General features: G+C 43.6%; 1 protein-coding gene across 1 annotated transcript; it reads left to right on the forward strand.

The window, feature by feature from the left end:
• Nucleotides 1–564: 564 nt before the first annotated feature.
• SIRT7 (sirtuin 7) lies at nt 565–18,281 on the forward strand. Its single transcript, XM_063456217.1, has 10 exons — nt 565–742; nt 805–942; nt 5,403–5,507; nt 6,206–6,276; nt 13,624–13,696; nt 14,071–14,169; nt 14,270–14,506; nt 17,319–17,399; nt 17,481–17,587; nt 18,080–18,281. The coding sequence occupies exons 1-10, from the start codon at nt 665–667 to the stop codon at nt 18,270–18,272; spliced, it is 1,182 nt and encodes a 393-aa protein (XP_063312287.1). The 5' UTR covers nt 565–664; the 3' UTR covers nt 18,273–18,281.
• The last annotated feature ends 12 nt before the right edge of the window (nt 18,282–18,293 follow it).

Consider the following 18,293-nt stretch of genomic DNA (forward strand, 5'->3'; position numbering starts at 1 on the left):
AATGAAATAAACCCCCCAAGCAAACCCACCCAGAATGAAATAAACCCCCCAACCAAACCCACCCAGAATGAAATAAACCCCCAAACCAACCCCCACCCAGAATGAAATAAACCCCCAAACTAAACCCACCCAGAATGAAATAAACCCCCAAACCAAACCCACCCAGAATGAAATAAACCCCCAACCAAAACCACCCAGAATGAAATAAACCCCCAAACCAAACCCACCCAGAATGAAATAAACCCCCCAACCAAACCCACCCAGAATGAAATAAACCCCCCAACCAAACCCACCCAGAATGAAATAAGCCCCCCAACCAAACCCACCCAGAATGAAATAAACCCCCCAAGCAAACCCACCCAGAATGAAAAAAAAAAACAAAAAAAAAAAAAACCCACTCAGAATGTTAATGAATGATTCTATGATTAATTGCAGCCCTGGCAGCTGGGGGGGAGCTGTGTCTGTAAGTGATGCTGACATGTTTAGCCAGGTTAATGTATTTCCATGACTTGCTCCATCAAGGAGCCATTTTGTTGGAGCCCATTGGGCGCTGCGCTCGCGCTGGGGACATTCTGTTTGTGTAATGCGATTCCTCTCTAGTGTTTAGCGCTCGAAGGCTCCGGAAGCGGTAAGTCCCGAATAGAGCTCGGAAGTTACCGGTAAAATGGGTCGCGCGGAGCGGAAAGCGGAGGCTCGGGAAGAGATGTTACGGCGGGAGCTGTACCAGGACCGGCGGAGACAGGTAGGTGACGGAGGGCCCGGGGGGGCTGTGCACGGAGCCCGGCTCACTGTCTGTCTGTTCAGGTTACCCGGATCCTGCAGAAACCGGCGGCCGAGCGGAGCCCCGGGGAGAGGGAGCTGCTCTCACAGTGCGGAGACCTGGTCCGGGAGCTGGAGACACGGAGACACCGGAGAGACCGGCAACGATCCCGGGAACAGGAGGTCAGTCTGGGGATAATGGGCATCATAGTCCCCTCCTACAGCACCCCAATAATGGGCATCATAGTCCCCTCCTACAGCACCCCAATAATGGGCACCATAGTCACCTCATACAGCACCCCTATAATGGGCACCATAGTCACCTCCTACAGCACCCCAATAATGGGCATCATAGTCCCCTCCTACAGCACCCCAATAATGGGCATCATAGTCCCCTCCTACAGCACCCCAATAATGGGCACCATAGTCACCTCATACAGCGCCCCAATAATGGGCATCATAGTCACCTCATACAGCACCCCAATAATGGGCATCATAGTCACCTCATACAGCACCCCAATAATGGGCATCATAGTCACCTTATACAGCACCCCAATAATGGGCATCATAGTCACCTTATACAGCACCCCAATAATGGGCATCATAGTCACCTTATACAGCACCCCAATAATGGGCATCATAGTCCCCTCCTACAGCACCCCAATAATGGGCATCATAGTCCCCTCCTACAGCACCCCAATAATGGGCATAAATAATCACCTCATACAGCACCTCAATAATGGGCATCATAGTCTCCTTATACAGCACCCCAATAATGGGCATCATAGTCACCTCATACAGCACCCCAATAATGGGCATCATAGTCTCCTTATACAGCACCCCAATAATGGGCATCATAGTCTCCTTATACAGCACCCCAATAATGGGCATCATAGTCTCCTTATACAGCACCCCAATAATGGGCATCATAGTCTCCTTATACAGCACCCCAATAATGGGCATCCTAGTCCCCTCCTACAGCACCCCAATAATGGGCATCATAGTCCCCTCCTACAGCACCCCAATAATAGGCATCATAGTCCCCTCCTACAGCACCCCAATAATGGGCATCATAGTCCCCTCCTACAGCACCCCAATAATGGGCATCCTAGTCCCCTCCTACAGCACCCCAATAATGGGCATCCTAGTCCCCTTATACAGCACCCCAATAATGGGCATCATAGTCCCCTTATACAGCACCCCAATAATGGGCATCATAGTCCCCTAATACAGCACCCCAATAATGGGCATCATAGTCACCTCATACAGCACCCCAATAATGGGCATCATAGTCACCTCATACAGCACCCCAATAATGGGCATCATAGTCACCTTATACAGCACCCCAATAATGGGCATCATAGTCACCTTATACAGCACCCCAATAATGGGCATCATAGTCCCCTCCTACAGCACCCCAATAATGGGCATCATAGTCCCCTCCTACAGCACCCCAATAATGGGCATCATAGTCCCCTCCTACAGCACCCCAATAATGGGCATCATAGTCCCCTCCTACAGCACCCCAATAATGGGCATAAATAATCACCTCATACAGCACCTCAATAATGGGCATCATAGTCTCCTTATACAGCACCCCAATAATGGGCATCATAGTCACCTCATACAGCACCCCAATAATGGGCATCATAGTCACCTCATACAGCACCCCAATAATGGGCATCATAGTCTCCTTATACAGCACCCCGATAATGGGCATCATAGTCTCCTTATACAGCACCCCAATAATGGGCATCATAGTCTCCTTATACAGCACCCCAATAATGGGCATCATAGTCTCCTTATACAGCACCCCAATAATGGGCATCCTAGTCCCCTCCTACAGCACCCCAATAATGGGCATCCTAGTCCCCTCCTACAGCACCCCAATAATGGGCATCATAGTCCCCTCCTACAGCACCCCAATAATGGGCATCATAGTCCCCTCCTACAGCACCCCAATAATGGGCATCCTAGTCCCCTCCTACAGCACCCCAATAATGGGCATCCTAGTCCCCTCCTACAGCACCCCAATAATGGGCATCCTAGTCCCTTTATACAGCACCCCAATAATGGGCATCATAGTCCCCTTATACAGCACCCCAATAATGGGCATCATAGTCCCCTAATACAGCACCCCGATAATGGGCATCATAGTCCCCTAATACAGCACCCCGATAATGAACATCATAGTCCCCTTATACAGCACCCCAATAATGAACATCATAGTTCCCTTATACAGCACCCCAATAATGGGCATCATAGTCTCCTTATACAGAACCCCAATAATGGGGCATCATAGTCACCTTATACAGCACCCCAATAATGGGCATCATAGTCCCCTTATACAGCACCCCAATAATGGGCATCATAGTCACCTCATACAGCACCCCAATAATGGGCATCATAGTCACCTCATACAGCACCCCAATAATGGGCATCATAGTCTCCTTATACAGCACCCCAATAATGGGCATCATAGTCACCTTATACAGCACCCCAATAATGGGCATCATAGTCCCCTTATACAGCACCCCAATAATGGGCATCATAGTCACCTCATACAGCACCCCAATAATGGGCATCATAGTCACCTCATACAGCACCCCAATAATGGGCATCATAGTCACCTCATACAGCACCCCAATAATGGGCATCATAGTCTCCTCATACAGCACCCTGATAATGGGCATCATAGTCTCCTCATACAGCACCCCGATAATGGGCATCATAGTCTCCTCATACAGCACCCCGATAATGGGCATCATAGTCCCCTAATACAGCACCCCGATAATGGGCATCATAGTCCCCTAATACAGCACCCCGATAATGGGCATCATAGTCCCCTAATACAGCACCCCGATAATGGGCATCATAGTCCCCTAATACAGCACCCCGATAATGGGCATCATAGTCCCCTAATACAGCACCCCGATAATGGGCATCATAGTCCCCTAATACAGCACCCCGATAATGGGCATCATAGTCCCCTTATACAGCACCCCAATAATGGGCGTCATAGTCCCCTTATACAGCACCCCAATAATGGGCGTCATAGTCCCCTTATACAGCACCCCAATAATGGGCGTCATAGTCCCCTTATACAGCACCCCAATAATGGGCGTCATAGTCCCCTTATACAGCACCCCAATAATGGGCGTCATAGTCCCCTTATACAGCACCCCAATAATGGGCGTCATAGTCACCTTATACAGCACCCCAGTAATGGGCGTCATAGTCTCCTCATACAGCACCCTGATAATGGGCATCATAGTCTCCTCATACAGCACCCCAGTAATGGGCATCATAGTCTCCTCATACAGCACCCCAGTAATGGGCATCATAGTCTCCTCATACAGCACCCTGATAATGGGCATCATAGTCTCCTCATACAGCACCCCAGTAATGGGCATCATAGTCTCCTCATACAGCACCCTGATAATGGGCATCATAGTCTCCTCATACAGCACCCTGATAATGGGCATCATAGTCTCCTCATACAGCACCCTGATAATGGGCATCATAGTCTCCTCATACAGCACCCCGATAATGGGCATCATAGTCTCCTCATACAGCACCCTGATAATGGGCATCATAGTCCCCTAATACAGCACCCGATAATGGGCATCATAGTCCCCTAATACAGCACCCCGATAATGGGCATCATAGTCCCCTAATACAGCACCCCGATAATGGGCATCATAGTCTCCTCATACAGCACCCCGATAATGGGCATCATAGTCTCCTCATACAGCACCCCGATAATGGGCATCATAGTCTCCTTATACAGCACCCCAATAATGGGCATCATAGTCCCCTTATACAGCACCCCAATAATGGGCATCATAGTCCCCTTATACAGCACCCCAATAATGGGCGTCCTAGTCCCCTTATACAGCACCCCAATAATGGGCGTCCTAGTCCCCTTATACAGCACCCCAATAATGGGCGTCATAGTCCCCTTATACAGCACCCCAATAATGGGCGTCATAGTCACCTTATACAGCACCCCAGTAATGGGCGTCATAGTCTCCTCATACAGCACCCTGATAATGGGCATCATAGTCTCCTCATACAGCACCCCAGTAATGGGCATCATAGTCTCCTCATACAGCACCCCAGTAATGGGCATCATAGTCTCCTCATACAGCACCCCAGTAATGGGCATCATAGTCTCCTCATACAGCACCCTGATAATGGGCATCATAGTCTCCTCATACAGCACCCCAGTAATGGGCATCATAGTCTCCTCATACAGCACCCTGATAATGGGCATCATAGTCTCCTCATACAGCACCCCCCCCCCCCCCCCTCCCCCCCCCCCAGCAACAGGGCTCTGCCTCATGCTGCAGTTCCCCAGTAACAGGGCTCGGCCTCGCTACCTTTATGCCCTAATTATAGGTTCTGTTGTTCCTGTAGAGTCTGTGTTGCTCAGTTAAACCCCCTATGGCTTCTGTTGCCCCATGTTTCTCTCCAAACCTGTGTCCTCGCCAGTGCTGATCTGGTCAATGGATAGAAAGTGTGATTTAATCTAGAAGCAGACTGATCTTAGTTGCATCCTCTTAGTGAATACACAAGCAGACAGAGTCCCTAGTGGTGGTCACACATACACGAGTGCCAATAATTGTTTTCTCTAACTTTAGGTTGTGGATGATTTGCCTTTACTGCAGGAGAAGGTTTTGCAGTTGGCTGATGCTGTACGCAGAGCATCCTACATGGTGATCTACACTGGAGCCGGGATTAGTACGGTAAGACCACTTTTGTTATTGTGTCTATAAGGATATTGCAAAACCTAACCAAGTGAAGGTACCTTTGGAACTTTAAGTGGGTAATTTTCACCATGAATGTAAGACGTGAACAATGTTTTTCGTAGATTTGGAATATGTAAAAAGACTGAGGACAATTTAGCAGAGGAAATAATTTGTGATGAATGAAGCGTTAAAGAAACACATCAAGATTAGGCAAACCTTTATGGGCATGTTTTGTACATTGATTTATTTTACTTTAAATGATTACTCCAAGCACCATAAGCACTACAGCTCCCTGCAGTGGTTATGGTGTCAGTCGCTCCTTGGACGACCCAGTGTAAGTAAACCGTTTTTAAAATAGTTTTGACTTCTTACCTGGAGTCTGCCAGGCACTGCTCCCCGTCTCTCTGACTGAACTAAACCGTGCTCTGCATGACTTGTCTCAGTGCTGATGGAAGCTTTGTATGAACATATGGCCCTTGTGGAGGCTGCAGAGAGATGGGAAGCTCAGCGGACCCCATGTGTTAGGATGTTAAACTGTTCTGAAATTATTTGACTACTTAGACTAGCAGTGGGTCGTGGCACTCCTGACACCATAAACCTTACAGTGGATATGGTGCTTGTAAACAATGTGCAAAACGTGTATGTAAATTGGAGAAATATCAATGTCTTATAACCTGTCCCTCTGCTTTCTACAGTCAGCAGCTATCCCAGATTACAGAGGGCCGAGTGGAGTGTGGACGCTTCTGAATAAAGGCAGGAGTGTGAGGTGAGTCTACCGTGAAATTTACCCCAACTTTATTAAACTGATACAGTAACAACGAACTGCTTCCATACGTATGGAAAAGCCTACTTTTAGTTATTTCCTAACTCAAGACTCAATCGAGATTTGCGTTCTTACTAAAGGCAATTCAGTCGAGATATTTCCCAAAGTTGTAGGCCAACAAACAGTCAAATATCCACATTTTTAAGTTTTTTTTTATTTTTATTTTTTTCCTTTCAGATTAGAGGCAGTGCTTATACCACAGGGATATCCAATCTGGAGGGAAAAAACAGGCAGGCAAATCTCCAAACATTTTAATCCCTCCCCTAATTACCTCCTTTCCCATAAGTAGCAGCTCCTCCTGATCATCCCCAGTTCTTTGCCTGCCTTCGGCAGGGGAGGTTAGACAGGAGGTTCTCCAGGAAGTAGGTGAGAAGGGCTGAGGCTCTGGAGGCTCTGCTTCCTTGATGTCCGGTAAGTAGCCTTCAACACGCCGGCCGGCGTGGTCCCTCAAATTTTATTTTGCCGTCTTTTGCCGTGCCAGGTGCCGGTATGACGAAGGACGCAGGCGTGCGTCGGCTGGGAGGTCCTGTCGGTGGAACGCACGCACAGGTTGCGTTGCGTTCCACCAGGGAGTCGCAGAGCGCTATGCACATGCGCAGTGCGAACCTGGATTCAGGCGCCAAATTTGAACTGGGCGTTTTCGTTTGGTTACAGGACTTATATGAGCATTTACCAGCAGCAACCTCTGTTTGCCAGGAGCTCTCAGAACGGTTGTAAAGTGTGTTTCTCACCTGCCCTCCAACACACTCTCAGGCCATTTAAGGTAAGACTGCTAAGTTTTCATTTTAAATGGTTCTTAGCCTGAATCCGTAAGGAGAAAATTTTGATTATTTTCCCTTTTCTTGTTTTCTTGTTTTCCCAGTATGTCTAATCCGGAAAATATGGATAAAGTTGCTGAGAAGGGGAAATGTGCATCTAAAACCAAGCATTTAATGTGCTCTGTGTGTGGCCAACCTATGCCTGATGGTTGTAAAAAGAAACTTTGCTCAGTATGTTCAAAAGAAACTTCAGAGGAAGCAAAGAGAACAGAAATGTCCACTTTTCTCAGCTGGTTGCAGCAAAGTATGCAGCAAACATTTGTGGATATGCAGTCAGCTGCATTACATTCAGTCCAGGCTTCTGTTGCCCAAGATTCGCAGATTGTAAAACATGCTAAGAAAAGACTGAGATCTTGGGAAGCTTCTGATACTAGTTCGGGAACTAGTGGTTCTGAGTATGAAGATAATTCAGGCAGTGATTCCTCAGATGAGGAATTTGCCTTCCCAGATGAAGCCATTGGGAAATTGATTAAAGAAGTGCAGTGCATCTTTGATTTTGAGGAAACAGGGAAAAAGTCCAAAGTGTTTCCTTTTCACCCACAGATTAAGGAATTGATTTTGAAAGAATGGAAGTTCCCTAGTCACAAGCCGTTTATTTCTAAGCATTTTAAAACTCTTTTTTCCATAGAAACGGAGCAAGACTGTAAGCTGGATACGGTCCCTGTAGTGGACGTCCCTATTGCTCAAATAGGTAAAAAGACTACATTACCAATTGGAGATTCAAGCGGGCTCAAGGATGTCATGGATAAACGCATGGACTCCTCTTTAAAGAAGTTGTTCATCTCTTCTGCAGCCCAAGCTAAAGCTTTGATTACGGGGTCATCCGTTGCCAAGGCCCAAAAACTTTGGTTGGAAGAACTAGAAAAGGTATATACGGGAGAAGCTAAGGAAGACCCGTTAAAGCTATTAAAAAATATCAAGATGGCATCTGATTTTTTAGTGGATGCTTCTACAGAAAGCCTGAAATTATCGGCCAAGAATATAGGTATTTCAACAGTCGCCAGGAGAGCGCTTTGGCTTAGAAATTGGTCTGCAGATGCGGCATCTAAAAATTCACTGTGTGAACTATCTTTTGAACCAGGAAGACTTTTCGGTTCTAAACTGGATGAGCTGTTGAAACAGATGAAGGAAGGAAGGAAAGCTTTACCAGTATCATATAGGAAGCAGTCTAGAAGCCGTAACGCAGAGACACGTCCCTCATTTAGAAGTTCCTTTCGTAGAAACTATTTCAAGGGTCAACAGCAAAGAGCCTTTGATTATAGGAAGAAGGAAAGGTTTACTGCCAAGAGAAATAAAAAATTATGACGCCAGGCCTGTGGGTGGAAGGTTGAGTCACTTCCTAGAGCATTGGAAAGAGACGACATCAGATCGCTGGGTCCTTACAGTGATAGAGCACGGATACGCTCTAGAATTATCACAAGCCCCAATGAACAGGTTTCTATGTTCCAGGGTTCAGTCTCTAGATATGGAACTCTCTCTGGTGCGAGAAGTGTCGACTCTGTTACTAAAAAGAGTGGTGGAAGAAGTTCCTATAAAGGAAAGACATCAAGGCACCTATTCAAAACTTTTCTTGGTGCCAAAACCGGATGGTTCGTTCAGACCTATTCTAGACCTAAAAGCCGTAAACAAGCGGATTATCAAAAAGAAATTCCTCATGGAAACAGTAAAATCAGCGGCTCTGCTTATTCACCCAAAAAATTGGTTTGCGTCCCTGGATTTGAAAGATGCCTATCTTCATGTACCCATAGCGGAATCCAGCAAAAGTTTTCTACGGTTTGCGGTATGCTGCCAATCGGTAACCAAACATTACCAATTCAGAGCACTGCCTTTCGGCCTATCATCAGCGCCCAGAGTATTCACAAAGCTTCTAGTAGTCGTTTCAGCTTTTCTAAGAGGTATGGGCATCGCTGTCATTCCGTATTTGGACGACTGGCTGTTGATTGCAGAGTCCCAGGTTCAACTACAGTTAGATCTGGGGACAGCCATCAAATCGCTGGAAAAGCATGGCTGGCTAATAAATTTCAACAAATCGGAACTAGTGCCAGTTCAAAGGATCCAGTTCTTGGGTCTAATTTTGGATTCTATCGCAATGAAGTTATTCCTGCCAGAAGAAAAGAAACTAAAGATCAAGCGGTTAATCCGGAATCTCAGAGTAAAGAGTGTGTTTTCAATCAGAGAAGCCATGTGCTTGCTCGGTCTGTTTACAGCCTCAATTCCGGCAGTCGGTTGGGCAAAAGCCAGAATGAGACCTCTACAAAGAAACATTCTGCTAGTCTGGAATCGACAGGAACTCGGCCTAGATGGGCTGATGAGGTTCAACAATCTAACTTTGAAAAGTCTGCAGTGGTGGACATCTTCTCGATTCCTCCACGAGGGTCTGTCGTTCCGGATGAAGTCCTTCACTATCATAACAACAGACGCCTCTGCGCTGGGCTGGGGGGCCCATCTGGGAGACATAAAGAAGCAGGGGTCCTGGCAAGAGAAGGATATGAGAAGTTCCTCGAACTTCAGGGAATTAAAGGCCGTATGGATGGCTCTCTTGGCGTTTCAGTTTCTCATCAAAAATCGACATATTCAAATTCGTTCAGACAATCGTACGACAGTGGCATATTTGAACAAACAGGGAGGTACGAGATCGACAAGATTAGAAAGCCTGTGTTCAATGATCATGCTGTGGGCAGAAGTGCACCTTATGTCCATCTCTGCAGTTCACATTTTAGGAAAGTTCAATGTGGTGGCAGATGCCCTGAGCAGGCATCATTTGAAACAAGCAGATTGGTCCCTGTCATGCAGAACTTTCAATTTCATCACAGACCGCTTCGGTGTTCCAGAGATAGACCTGATGGCATCCAGAATGAACAGGAAGACAAGACGGTTTGCATCCCTAAATCCAGCAGACAGGCCGGATTTCATAGATGCCCTGTCAGTTCCATGGAAGTTCAACCTGGCTTATATCTTTCCGCCAGTAGTGCTTATTCCCAGAATACTTCAAAAAGTAAGGCTGGAGAATGTAAGAATTATCCTAATCCTTCCATGGTGGCCGAGAAGAAGTTGGTTCTCGGTTCTCCTGAACTTTCCAGGGGCCACCTTTTGGAAGTTGCCTCTTTCAGGAGAAATTCTAGAGGACGCCATGGTGCCTCTTCCGACCCTTCGGAAATTCCAGTTGACGGCTTGGTTTCTGAATTCCAGATTTTAGAGAGCAAAGGTCTGGATCCTGAAGTGATTAAAATCCTGTTGGCAACTAACAAGGAATCTACATCTAAGATCTACACTAGAATTTGGAAGATATTTTGTCAGTGGTGTTGTAGGTTTAAAGTCAACCCTGTTTCCGCGTCCATACAGAAGATCCTAAGTTTCCTTCAGATGGGATTTGCAAAAGGCCTTAAACCTGCATCATTGAAATTACAAGTTTCTGCTATCAGTTTCTTCTCCCTCAGATGCCTGGCCTCAAATATTCTGATTTCTAGGTTCTTCAGAGCTCTGACTCGTTTGGTGCCCTATGCCAGGGAATCCTGTCCTCCCTGGGATCTAAACTTAGTCCTTTCCGCGCTTTGTGAGCCGCCCTTTGAACCATTGGAGGAAGCTTCCCTAAAGATCATTTCATTGAAAACCGTTTTTTTGGTGGCTATTACATCTGCTAAAAGAGTATGTGAGATCCAAGCTCTTAGGGCAAATTTTCCTTTTTTAGTTTTTCATCAGGACAAGGTGGTTCTAAAGCTCGATCCTTCGTTCAGCCCGAAAGTTTTTTCTGTTTCAAATGTTAACCAGGAAGTGGTCTTACCAACTTTTTGTCAGAATCCGTCTAACGCTTTGGAAAGCAAATTTCACTGCCTAGACGTAAAGAGATGTCTTTTGCAATATCTAAAAGCGACAGAATCCTTCAGGAAGGATAACAGTCTTTTTGTCTTATTCAAGGGCACAAGGAAAGGCATGAAGGTTTCGAAGAGTTCTCTGGCTAGATGGCTGAAGGACTGCATTCAGTTGGCTTATTCCAAGAATGGCATGAATCATACAGGCCCTTTAAAGGCTCATTCTACTAGAGCTGTTTCAACGTCCTGGGCACTGCGAGCGGCTGCTTCTCCTTCTCAGATTTGTTCAGCGGCTACGTGGTCCTCTCTCCATACTTTCTCAAGACACTACAAGTTGGACATACTGGCCTCGGAGGATGCAGCTTTTGGGCGCAAGGTGCTTCAAGCAGTAGTGAAATGAACCCGCCCTCTGGATCTGCTTTATTATATCCCTGTGGTATAAGCACTGCCTCTAATCTGAAAGGAAAAACATAAATTTTGCTTACCGAAAATTTCTTTTTCCTGAAGATTAGAGGCAGTGCTACAATTCCCGCCCCTTTTTTCTAATAAACTAAGTAATTTTGCAGCTATTTGGCTTATGTATTGTCTGGGGATGATCAGGAGGAGCTGCTACTTATGGGAAAGGAGGTAATTAGGGGAGGGATTAAAATGTTTGGAGATTTGCCTGCCTGTTTTTTCCCTCCAGATTGGATATCCCTGTGGTATAAGCACTGCCTCTAATCTTCAGGAAAAAGAAATTTTCGGTAAGCAAAATTTATGTTTTTTTTAAATTCTTTATTTTTGGTGCATGTTGCGTAAAACATAGCATAACATACATAGGTGCCACTGCCTTGTGGTCAAAGAGTAACAGTTATACATCAGGTATGGCATTCAATATATTTGCACATTTTGTTGAGGTGGTTTACTGTGTGGTTATAACGAGGTGACCTATGTGTTTGTATGGTACCGCCATGTCCTGTGTGGTTCTATTGGGAGTTTACGTTTTTTTTAAACACTAAATTCAATTTCTGAATTTGAATGTTTAGCGACAGTCTCAAATTCCTGCTCTCCTGCATTTTGCCAGCAGATGGCAGTGATGCACAGATTTTGCTGTTTGGCAGGTTTTATTGCCCCATTTTCTATTAATCAGGAGTCTGGTTCGATTGTACCGCCCCATACCAGAAGATCTGTTCTAGTTAGATGTCCAGATCAGTGCAGACTGGTATTATCTAATTTGATCTCATGCTCCGTGAGCGACGTGTTGGTTATTAGCAGGTGGACACCCAGATTGCTGTGCTTGTGCACCACTCATAGATTGTTCTGGCTCCTGATTACTGGATGCTTAGTCTATTGATAGCTACTGCAAATCCAGATCTTTGCCAATAACCCGATGAGTTGCATTGAAATAGTTTAGCAACATAAAGCTCTGCAGATCTATAATTCTAGAGCTGTCTGCATGTTCAATATTTCTGAAATAATGAATAGAATTTCTCTAAAATTCAGATAGCACATAGAGCATATCGGTTCTATCTGTATATTGTGTATATTTTTTGCAAGGGAACCAATTGCGGATTCTTTGGTCTCTGCAGAAGAGTCACGATTTCTCCCCCCCCACCCCCTGCAGACATGATGAACCATGTGGTAGTGTAGCTCTAGGTAAGGCTCTTTTTTGCCTACCTTAGGAGTAGCTGTTAAGAGGACTCTTTTAAGCACACTGACCATTTCAATGAGCTGCAGTGTTTATAATGATTAAAGTCTGGGTGACTGTTCCCAGGTATTTGTAAAGTTGTTTTAAGAAGTTTGGTTCTCCTGGTGCCCAAACCTCTGCTTTGAACTGTTTTGGTTCTGATGCCTAGTGTCCCTTTAAGCCGTTATAAAGAAATAAACTTTCCATGGGCCATAACAATGAAGTCTTTAATAATCCTATTCTAAAATGAAATATCCCACTTGTTTAGTAAAGTTGGTTTTGATACAGGGTAAACAGGACTAGTCATCCTAGCATGACATCTCTAGAAGGCTGACCGCAATGAATGGCATTGGTCTTTAGGAGTTAATTCACAGAGAATGTTCAACACTTTGTAATAAGCACAGGGCTGTCCTCAATTCTTTGCAGGAAACCTCAAGATTAAACAGAACTGGCACTTCTCTGTAACTACAAATCTGTTTCATGTCATCTTATTTGCTGTAAACACAGATTTGTTTGCATCTTGCTAAAGGTACCAATTTGTGTATTGACATTTATGGGAGTCACGTTGGAGTTACAGCTGTGATGACAGCAGTGTTTGCTATTCCTATCTCCCTAGCTCTCTCCAAGTAAAAAGCCACATGGTGTGGGTTTAAAGCCATTAAAGCAGTCTAAACAAAACTGGCACGATTGTCTCCGTGCTTCCACTACCAGAGTTATTTACTAAAGTGAGAGTTCAAAGTGAACTTCACATTTAAGGTCAAAATAGTCAAACTGAAACATTCTCTGTCAGCTATGCTTTCAGTTCGGCTACTCTGGCCTTAGATTTAAAATACACTTTGAATTCTCACCCTGTAAGTGTGACATTATTGTGAAGTGAATGAGGCTTTTGAACAGTTTCCTGTGTGGTTTTAATGCCAAATAATAAAACCCAATAAAAGAATTGTCAAATAATAATAAACTGCCCCTAAGCTGCTATTCTTCTGTTGTATTTTCTCAGTACAGGGGATCTAAGTGAAGCCCAGCCGACTTTCACACACATGTGCATTCCTCGTTTACACAGTGCGGGCCTGGTAAGGATTTAGATATTTCTAGGGGGAGGGCTCTCATCAATGTCAATGTGTACTCAAGCTTCTGTGTATCATGCCTAATATTCCTCTCTGTATGTGGTCTTTCACCACGTCCGTACTACAAAATTCAGTTCATATTCTTTGCGATTTTTCATTGAGTAAAACTTGACTTCCTGCTGTATAATTTAAATACTGGATTGCAGCACTTTTCACGTGCTGCCAAACAAAACGTAGAAGTGATTAAAACCTGTGACTATTAATGGACCCAGTCTGTGCATGGCTTATTTAACATGCTCCCTTTCTTGATTTTATTTCCATGGCTTCATGTGCTTGCTTGAATTTTCATGTTAAGGTATTTAGCTCTCTATACTCTACAGGTCAAACATGTGGTATCGCAGAACTGTGATGGACTGCACCTACGCAGTGGCTTCCCGCGAGAAGCCATGTCAGAGGTCCATGGAAACATGTACATAGAGGTGAGGAGAGGTGTGTGCGTTATATCCTCTTCTTTTGAGGGTTGTGTGTAACACTTTGAAAGTAGAGCACTCTGGGTAATTTAGTTTTTCTCTTCCTTAGATTTGCACTTCCTGTTCCCCAAATCGAGAGTATGTGCGATTGTTTGATGTGACAGAACGCACAGCCCTTCATAAACACAGCACTGGACGAACCTGCCACAAGTGTGGAGGGGAGCTGAGGGACTCTATTGTGCATTTTGGAGAGCGGGGAAAGTTGACTCAACCTCTAAATTGGGCCGGGGCACTGCAGGCAGCTGAAAAAGCAGATCTTATACTTTGTTTGGGGTCAAGTCTCAAGGTAACGTTGCTTGCTCATTAAACATCAGTCTGTTTTTCCATGTAAAATAGAGTTATGTTCATGGCCCTGTAACATGGTATGGCCATATGGTTTTAACCAAATCCCCATACGTGTTAAAATAGGTGATTTTAAGTAGCCTCGTCAGATTTAAAAACTTAAACTATTTTGTGTGTGTTTTGTGGGGATATTTATGGGATAATAATAGTAAACAGTTGAGAATCGCCCACTATTTCAATTCTCAGATCCCAAAGATCGTTATCGTGTAAGTGAAATGTATTCCATATAAATAAAATCACAATTTGTTATAAAAATAGATACAATTTATTGTGACAATTTAAATAATAATATGTAACATGCGTGATAATAATCAATGAATATTCAGTATAACATGAGTATGCAATACAAATGGCAATACATTCCAATGGCTAACAATGATTTATGATAGTATTTCACAGACACAGACACAGAGCTTGCAGCTTAAGGCCATAAAACTTTAGCTGACAGTTAGAATAACCCTTTCAATGCTGGCTAGACCTCCTAGGTAATTAAGATCTATTCTCATGTAATTTTAAATAAAATAACATTTAAACCAGCTCATTAGTCATTTCCTGGAACCATCCAATAAGAGTAATCTACCAATGTTCTATAAGCAGAATCTTAACTTGCCTAAACAGATATTTTATCTTATTTTAGGGCAAATCAATACACCTGGATAAATATCACGATATGCTAACATGTGATAAATCACATAAATACATAATTATTCTTTTCCCATCTGCCGATTGGGATATTATAACTACGTATATACTAGAGTATAAGCCGACCCGAATATAAGCCGAGGCCCCTAATTTTACCCAAAAAAACTGGGAAAACTTATTGACTAGGGTGGGAAATGCAGCAGCTACTGGTACATTTCTAAATAAATTTAGATCCTAAAAAAATTATATTAATTGAATATTTATTTACAGTGTGTGTATATAACGAGTGCAGTGTGTGTGTAAGAGTGCAGTGTGTGTGTGTGTAAGAGTGCAGTGTGTGTGATGCAGTGTGTGTTTGTGTTGCAGAGCCTTGGTGGGGGGTGGGCATTTTTATTTTATTTTTTTAATTATTATTTTAAATTTTTTTGTTATAATATTATTTTTTTTAGCTTATCTTTATGGTTGTCTATAACTTAAGTTTACTGTCATTTCAAAGAGTTTATTTGGGCTTTCTTCAGACTATGTGTCTGGCAAATCTGCAATAATTTCTAATATGACAGTTCGTAAACTAAGTATGACCCTTAAATTACAATGGGACGTTATACAATATCGAAAGTAAAATTTAATTATTTAATCTTCTCTGTCACAAATGTCTGGGTTTAGAATTAATTATATTCCATTGGCATTTAGACAGTCTGTCCATCCCCCGTTCTCATTTCTTATCAATTTGGTTTGTATATACTAAGCATTCCTTAGCTTTTGCGCAAAGTGGTTAGTTTTACAGAAAGGATAGAAATCTTGTGTCTTTAGTTAACTTGAAAATAACAAAATGGAGTCTGCTCTGTTCAGAGTGACTCTGACAATATACATTTTCATTTCTATCATAGCACAAAATGTCTGCCGATATAAATACCCTGACAGTTTATTTAATCTGTGCGTTGCAAACATGCAGGTCTTTAAAACAGCACCACTAATGTTCTGAGTGAGGCTCTCAATTCTTTGTAGTTTTTCATAATGTAGACTTCTTCTGCAAAAGGGAAACAAAACAGTGGGAAGGGAAGTGCTATGAAATACTGAGGTAGAACAGGCCACAACAAGCTATATGGTGGGAATCCCTTTATCCCACGAAATTAATGGTAACAAATAAACAGAGCGCCTAAATAATATCTAAATGAGACACTCCCCTAGAGACAAATCAATGTACCGAGGTATACAGTCAGTGGTGGGAACGCGAAATGCGACTTCACCATGGTGTATACAAATCCTGGAGAGGTGCTGGTAACAGGATCACTGAGAACTGCAATCAGCAATGTAATTACTCCTCATAAATATGGCAATCCTCGGGGCACATGGAGGACACAATCTTAGTATAGTGGCCCAAAAATTTGAGATTCTCCTAGAAGGCTACAGGAGCTCCTGTAAATTGGTTTATTACAGGTAAATGTGATTACATGTCACACGGAGAATAGACATGTTATGTGTGCCAGGAGTGCATCTAGCTCCGGCACAAAAGTATAAATATCTCCATATGTGCAGCGTTTCAAGCAGAAGTGCTGAACGTACAGACTCCTCCCACCATGACCAATTCTAAAAGTAGAAGTGGTCATTGTGGTTGCAATAACACTTTAATACAATAAATTCTGTATATCTTGTTTTCTTTTTAAAATAATTTCCCAGTAAATCACTTGTGATGCTCTCTCTGATTACATTCCTATGGAGGCACTCCATAGTATTGAAACCTGCTGAAAGCTTCTCAAATTGGCTCTGCAGTAAAGAATGGAAAGGGCAAAATACAGGAGCACAGTCTCTTCTACTGAAAGGGTTAAATAAGAATGGAAGATATGGAAAATGAACAGCACATTAGTTAACTTGTTGCTCAACAACCCCTAAGACTCACTCTCATCCTTGTTATTGACACAAGCCACTGAAAGAGTTAAAACGGACTACATTTCAGGACATAATTTAAAATGAGATCTCTGCGTATTCTTGCTAAACTAACTTTCAAAATACCGTATTTTGATTTAAAATCTTTCCTAATGACCACTTACAGTAATTGAACTGAAATCTTGCTTGACTGCCAACTGATTATATATAACTGTATTTCCCCATGTCAGGTTCTGAAAAAGTATCGTGCTCTGTGGGGCATGAACAAGCCACTCCAGAAACGACCCGAGCTATATATTGTGAATTTACAGGTAAGTCTCATGTAAGTCTCGGGGCTTTGAGTGTCTTGTGCCTGTATGATCCGCTTATACACAGTTCTTTCATTTTCTCAGTGGACACCTAAAGATTCTATGGCCACACTGAAAATTAACGGGAAATGTGACGAGGTCATGCGGCTTCTAATGAGCGAGTTGAACCTAGATGTCCCGGAGTATGATCGGTGAGTTTGTTTTTGGCTTTATCACTCTTCCTTCCCTTTGCGGCCATCCCTTGCTCTTGTGGCTCTTGGCATTCTTCTGTTTCCCTGCTCTTTTGTTTTGTTTTTGTGTCTCAGTACCTGTCAAATTCTACATAACACTATCAGACAATGTGACTAAGCACTACCTACACTAAGCAGCACCTAGTCTCTGACAATGGACTGCAGGTCTGTCCTATCACTGTTGTTTTTTACAATATGTGTTGTGTATATTTTTATTTTTTTGAGCAACAATTACATCCCTCATTAAAATGGTTAGCAGTCTGTTGAAGAACTCTTAACTGCATGGAACAAACAGTATTCCAGTTAGAACCGTCTGACACTGTATTCAGGACAGGAACAAACAGGGATAATATGGAAGCGTGGCTTTTATATTTACTGTACAGGGCTAGGCATGCAATCTTATTTTAACCAAAATCCTATTCTGACTTTGTTTCCTACTTGCTCTAACCACAGGTCGCTAGATCCTATATTTGAGATTGCTGTCCCACTAAATCCTGGAGAAGAAAACAGCCACAGTCGGCAGCCTATAAAACCCACTGCCCTGGAGCCGGACCCTATAACGCCATCCCATCCGCTGTCCCCCCAGCCCCTGTCTGGTGGCTGGTTTGGTAAAGGGTGTGCAAAGGGCAGGAAGACCAAAAGATAATACAGGAACTGCGGACTCTCA

The sequence above is a fragment of the Pelobates fuscus genome, chromosome 5, assembly GCF_036172605.1.
Source record: "Pelobates fuscus isolate aPelFus1 chromosome 5, aPelFus1.pri, whole genome shotgun sequence".
NCBI lineage: Eukaryota > Metazoa > Chordata > Amphibia > Anura > Pelobatidae > Pelobates > Pelobates fuscus.

What these genes read in the sequence shown, in the direction of transcription:
- SIRT7 (XM_063456217.1), top strand. Translation starts at nt 665, where the DNA reads ATGGGTCGCGCGGAGCGGAAAGCGGAGGCTCGGGAAGAGATGTTACGG. An exon ending in ACCAGGACCGGCGGAGACAG is followed by an intron (nt 743 to 804) that starts GTAGGTGACGGA and finishes CTGTCTGTTCAG; the next exon opens with GTTACCCGGATCCTGCAGAA. An exon ending in CTGGAGCCGGGATTAGTACG is followed by an intron (nt 5,508 to 6,205) that starts GTAAGACCACTT and finishes TGCTTTCTACAG; the next exon opens with TCAGCAGCTATCCCAGATTA.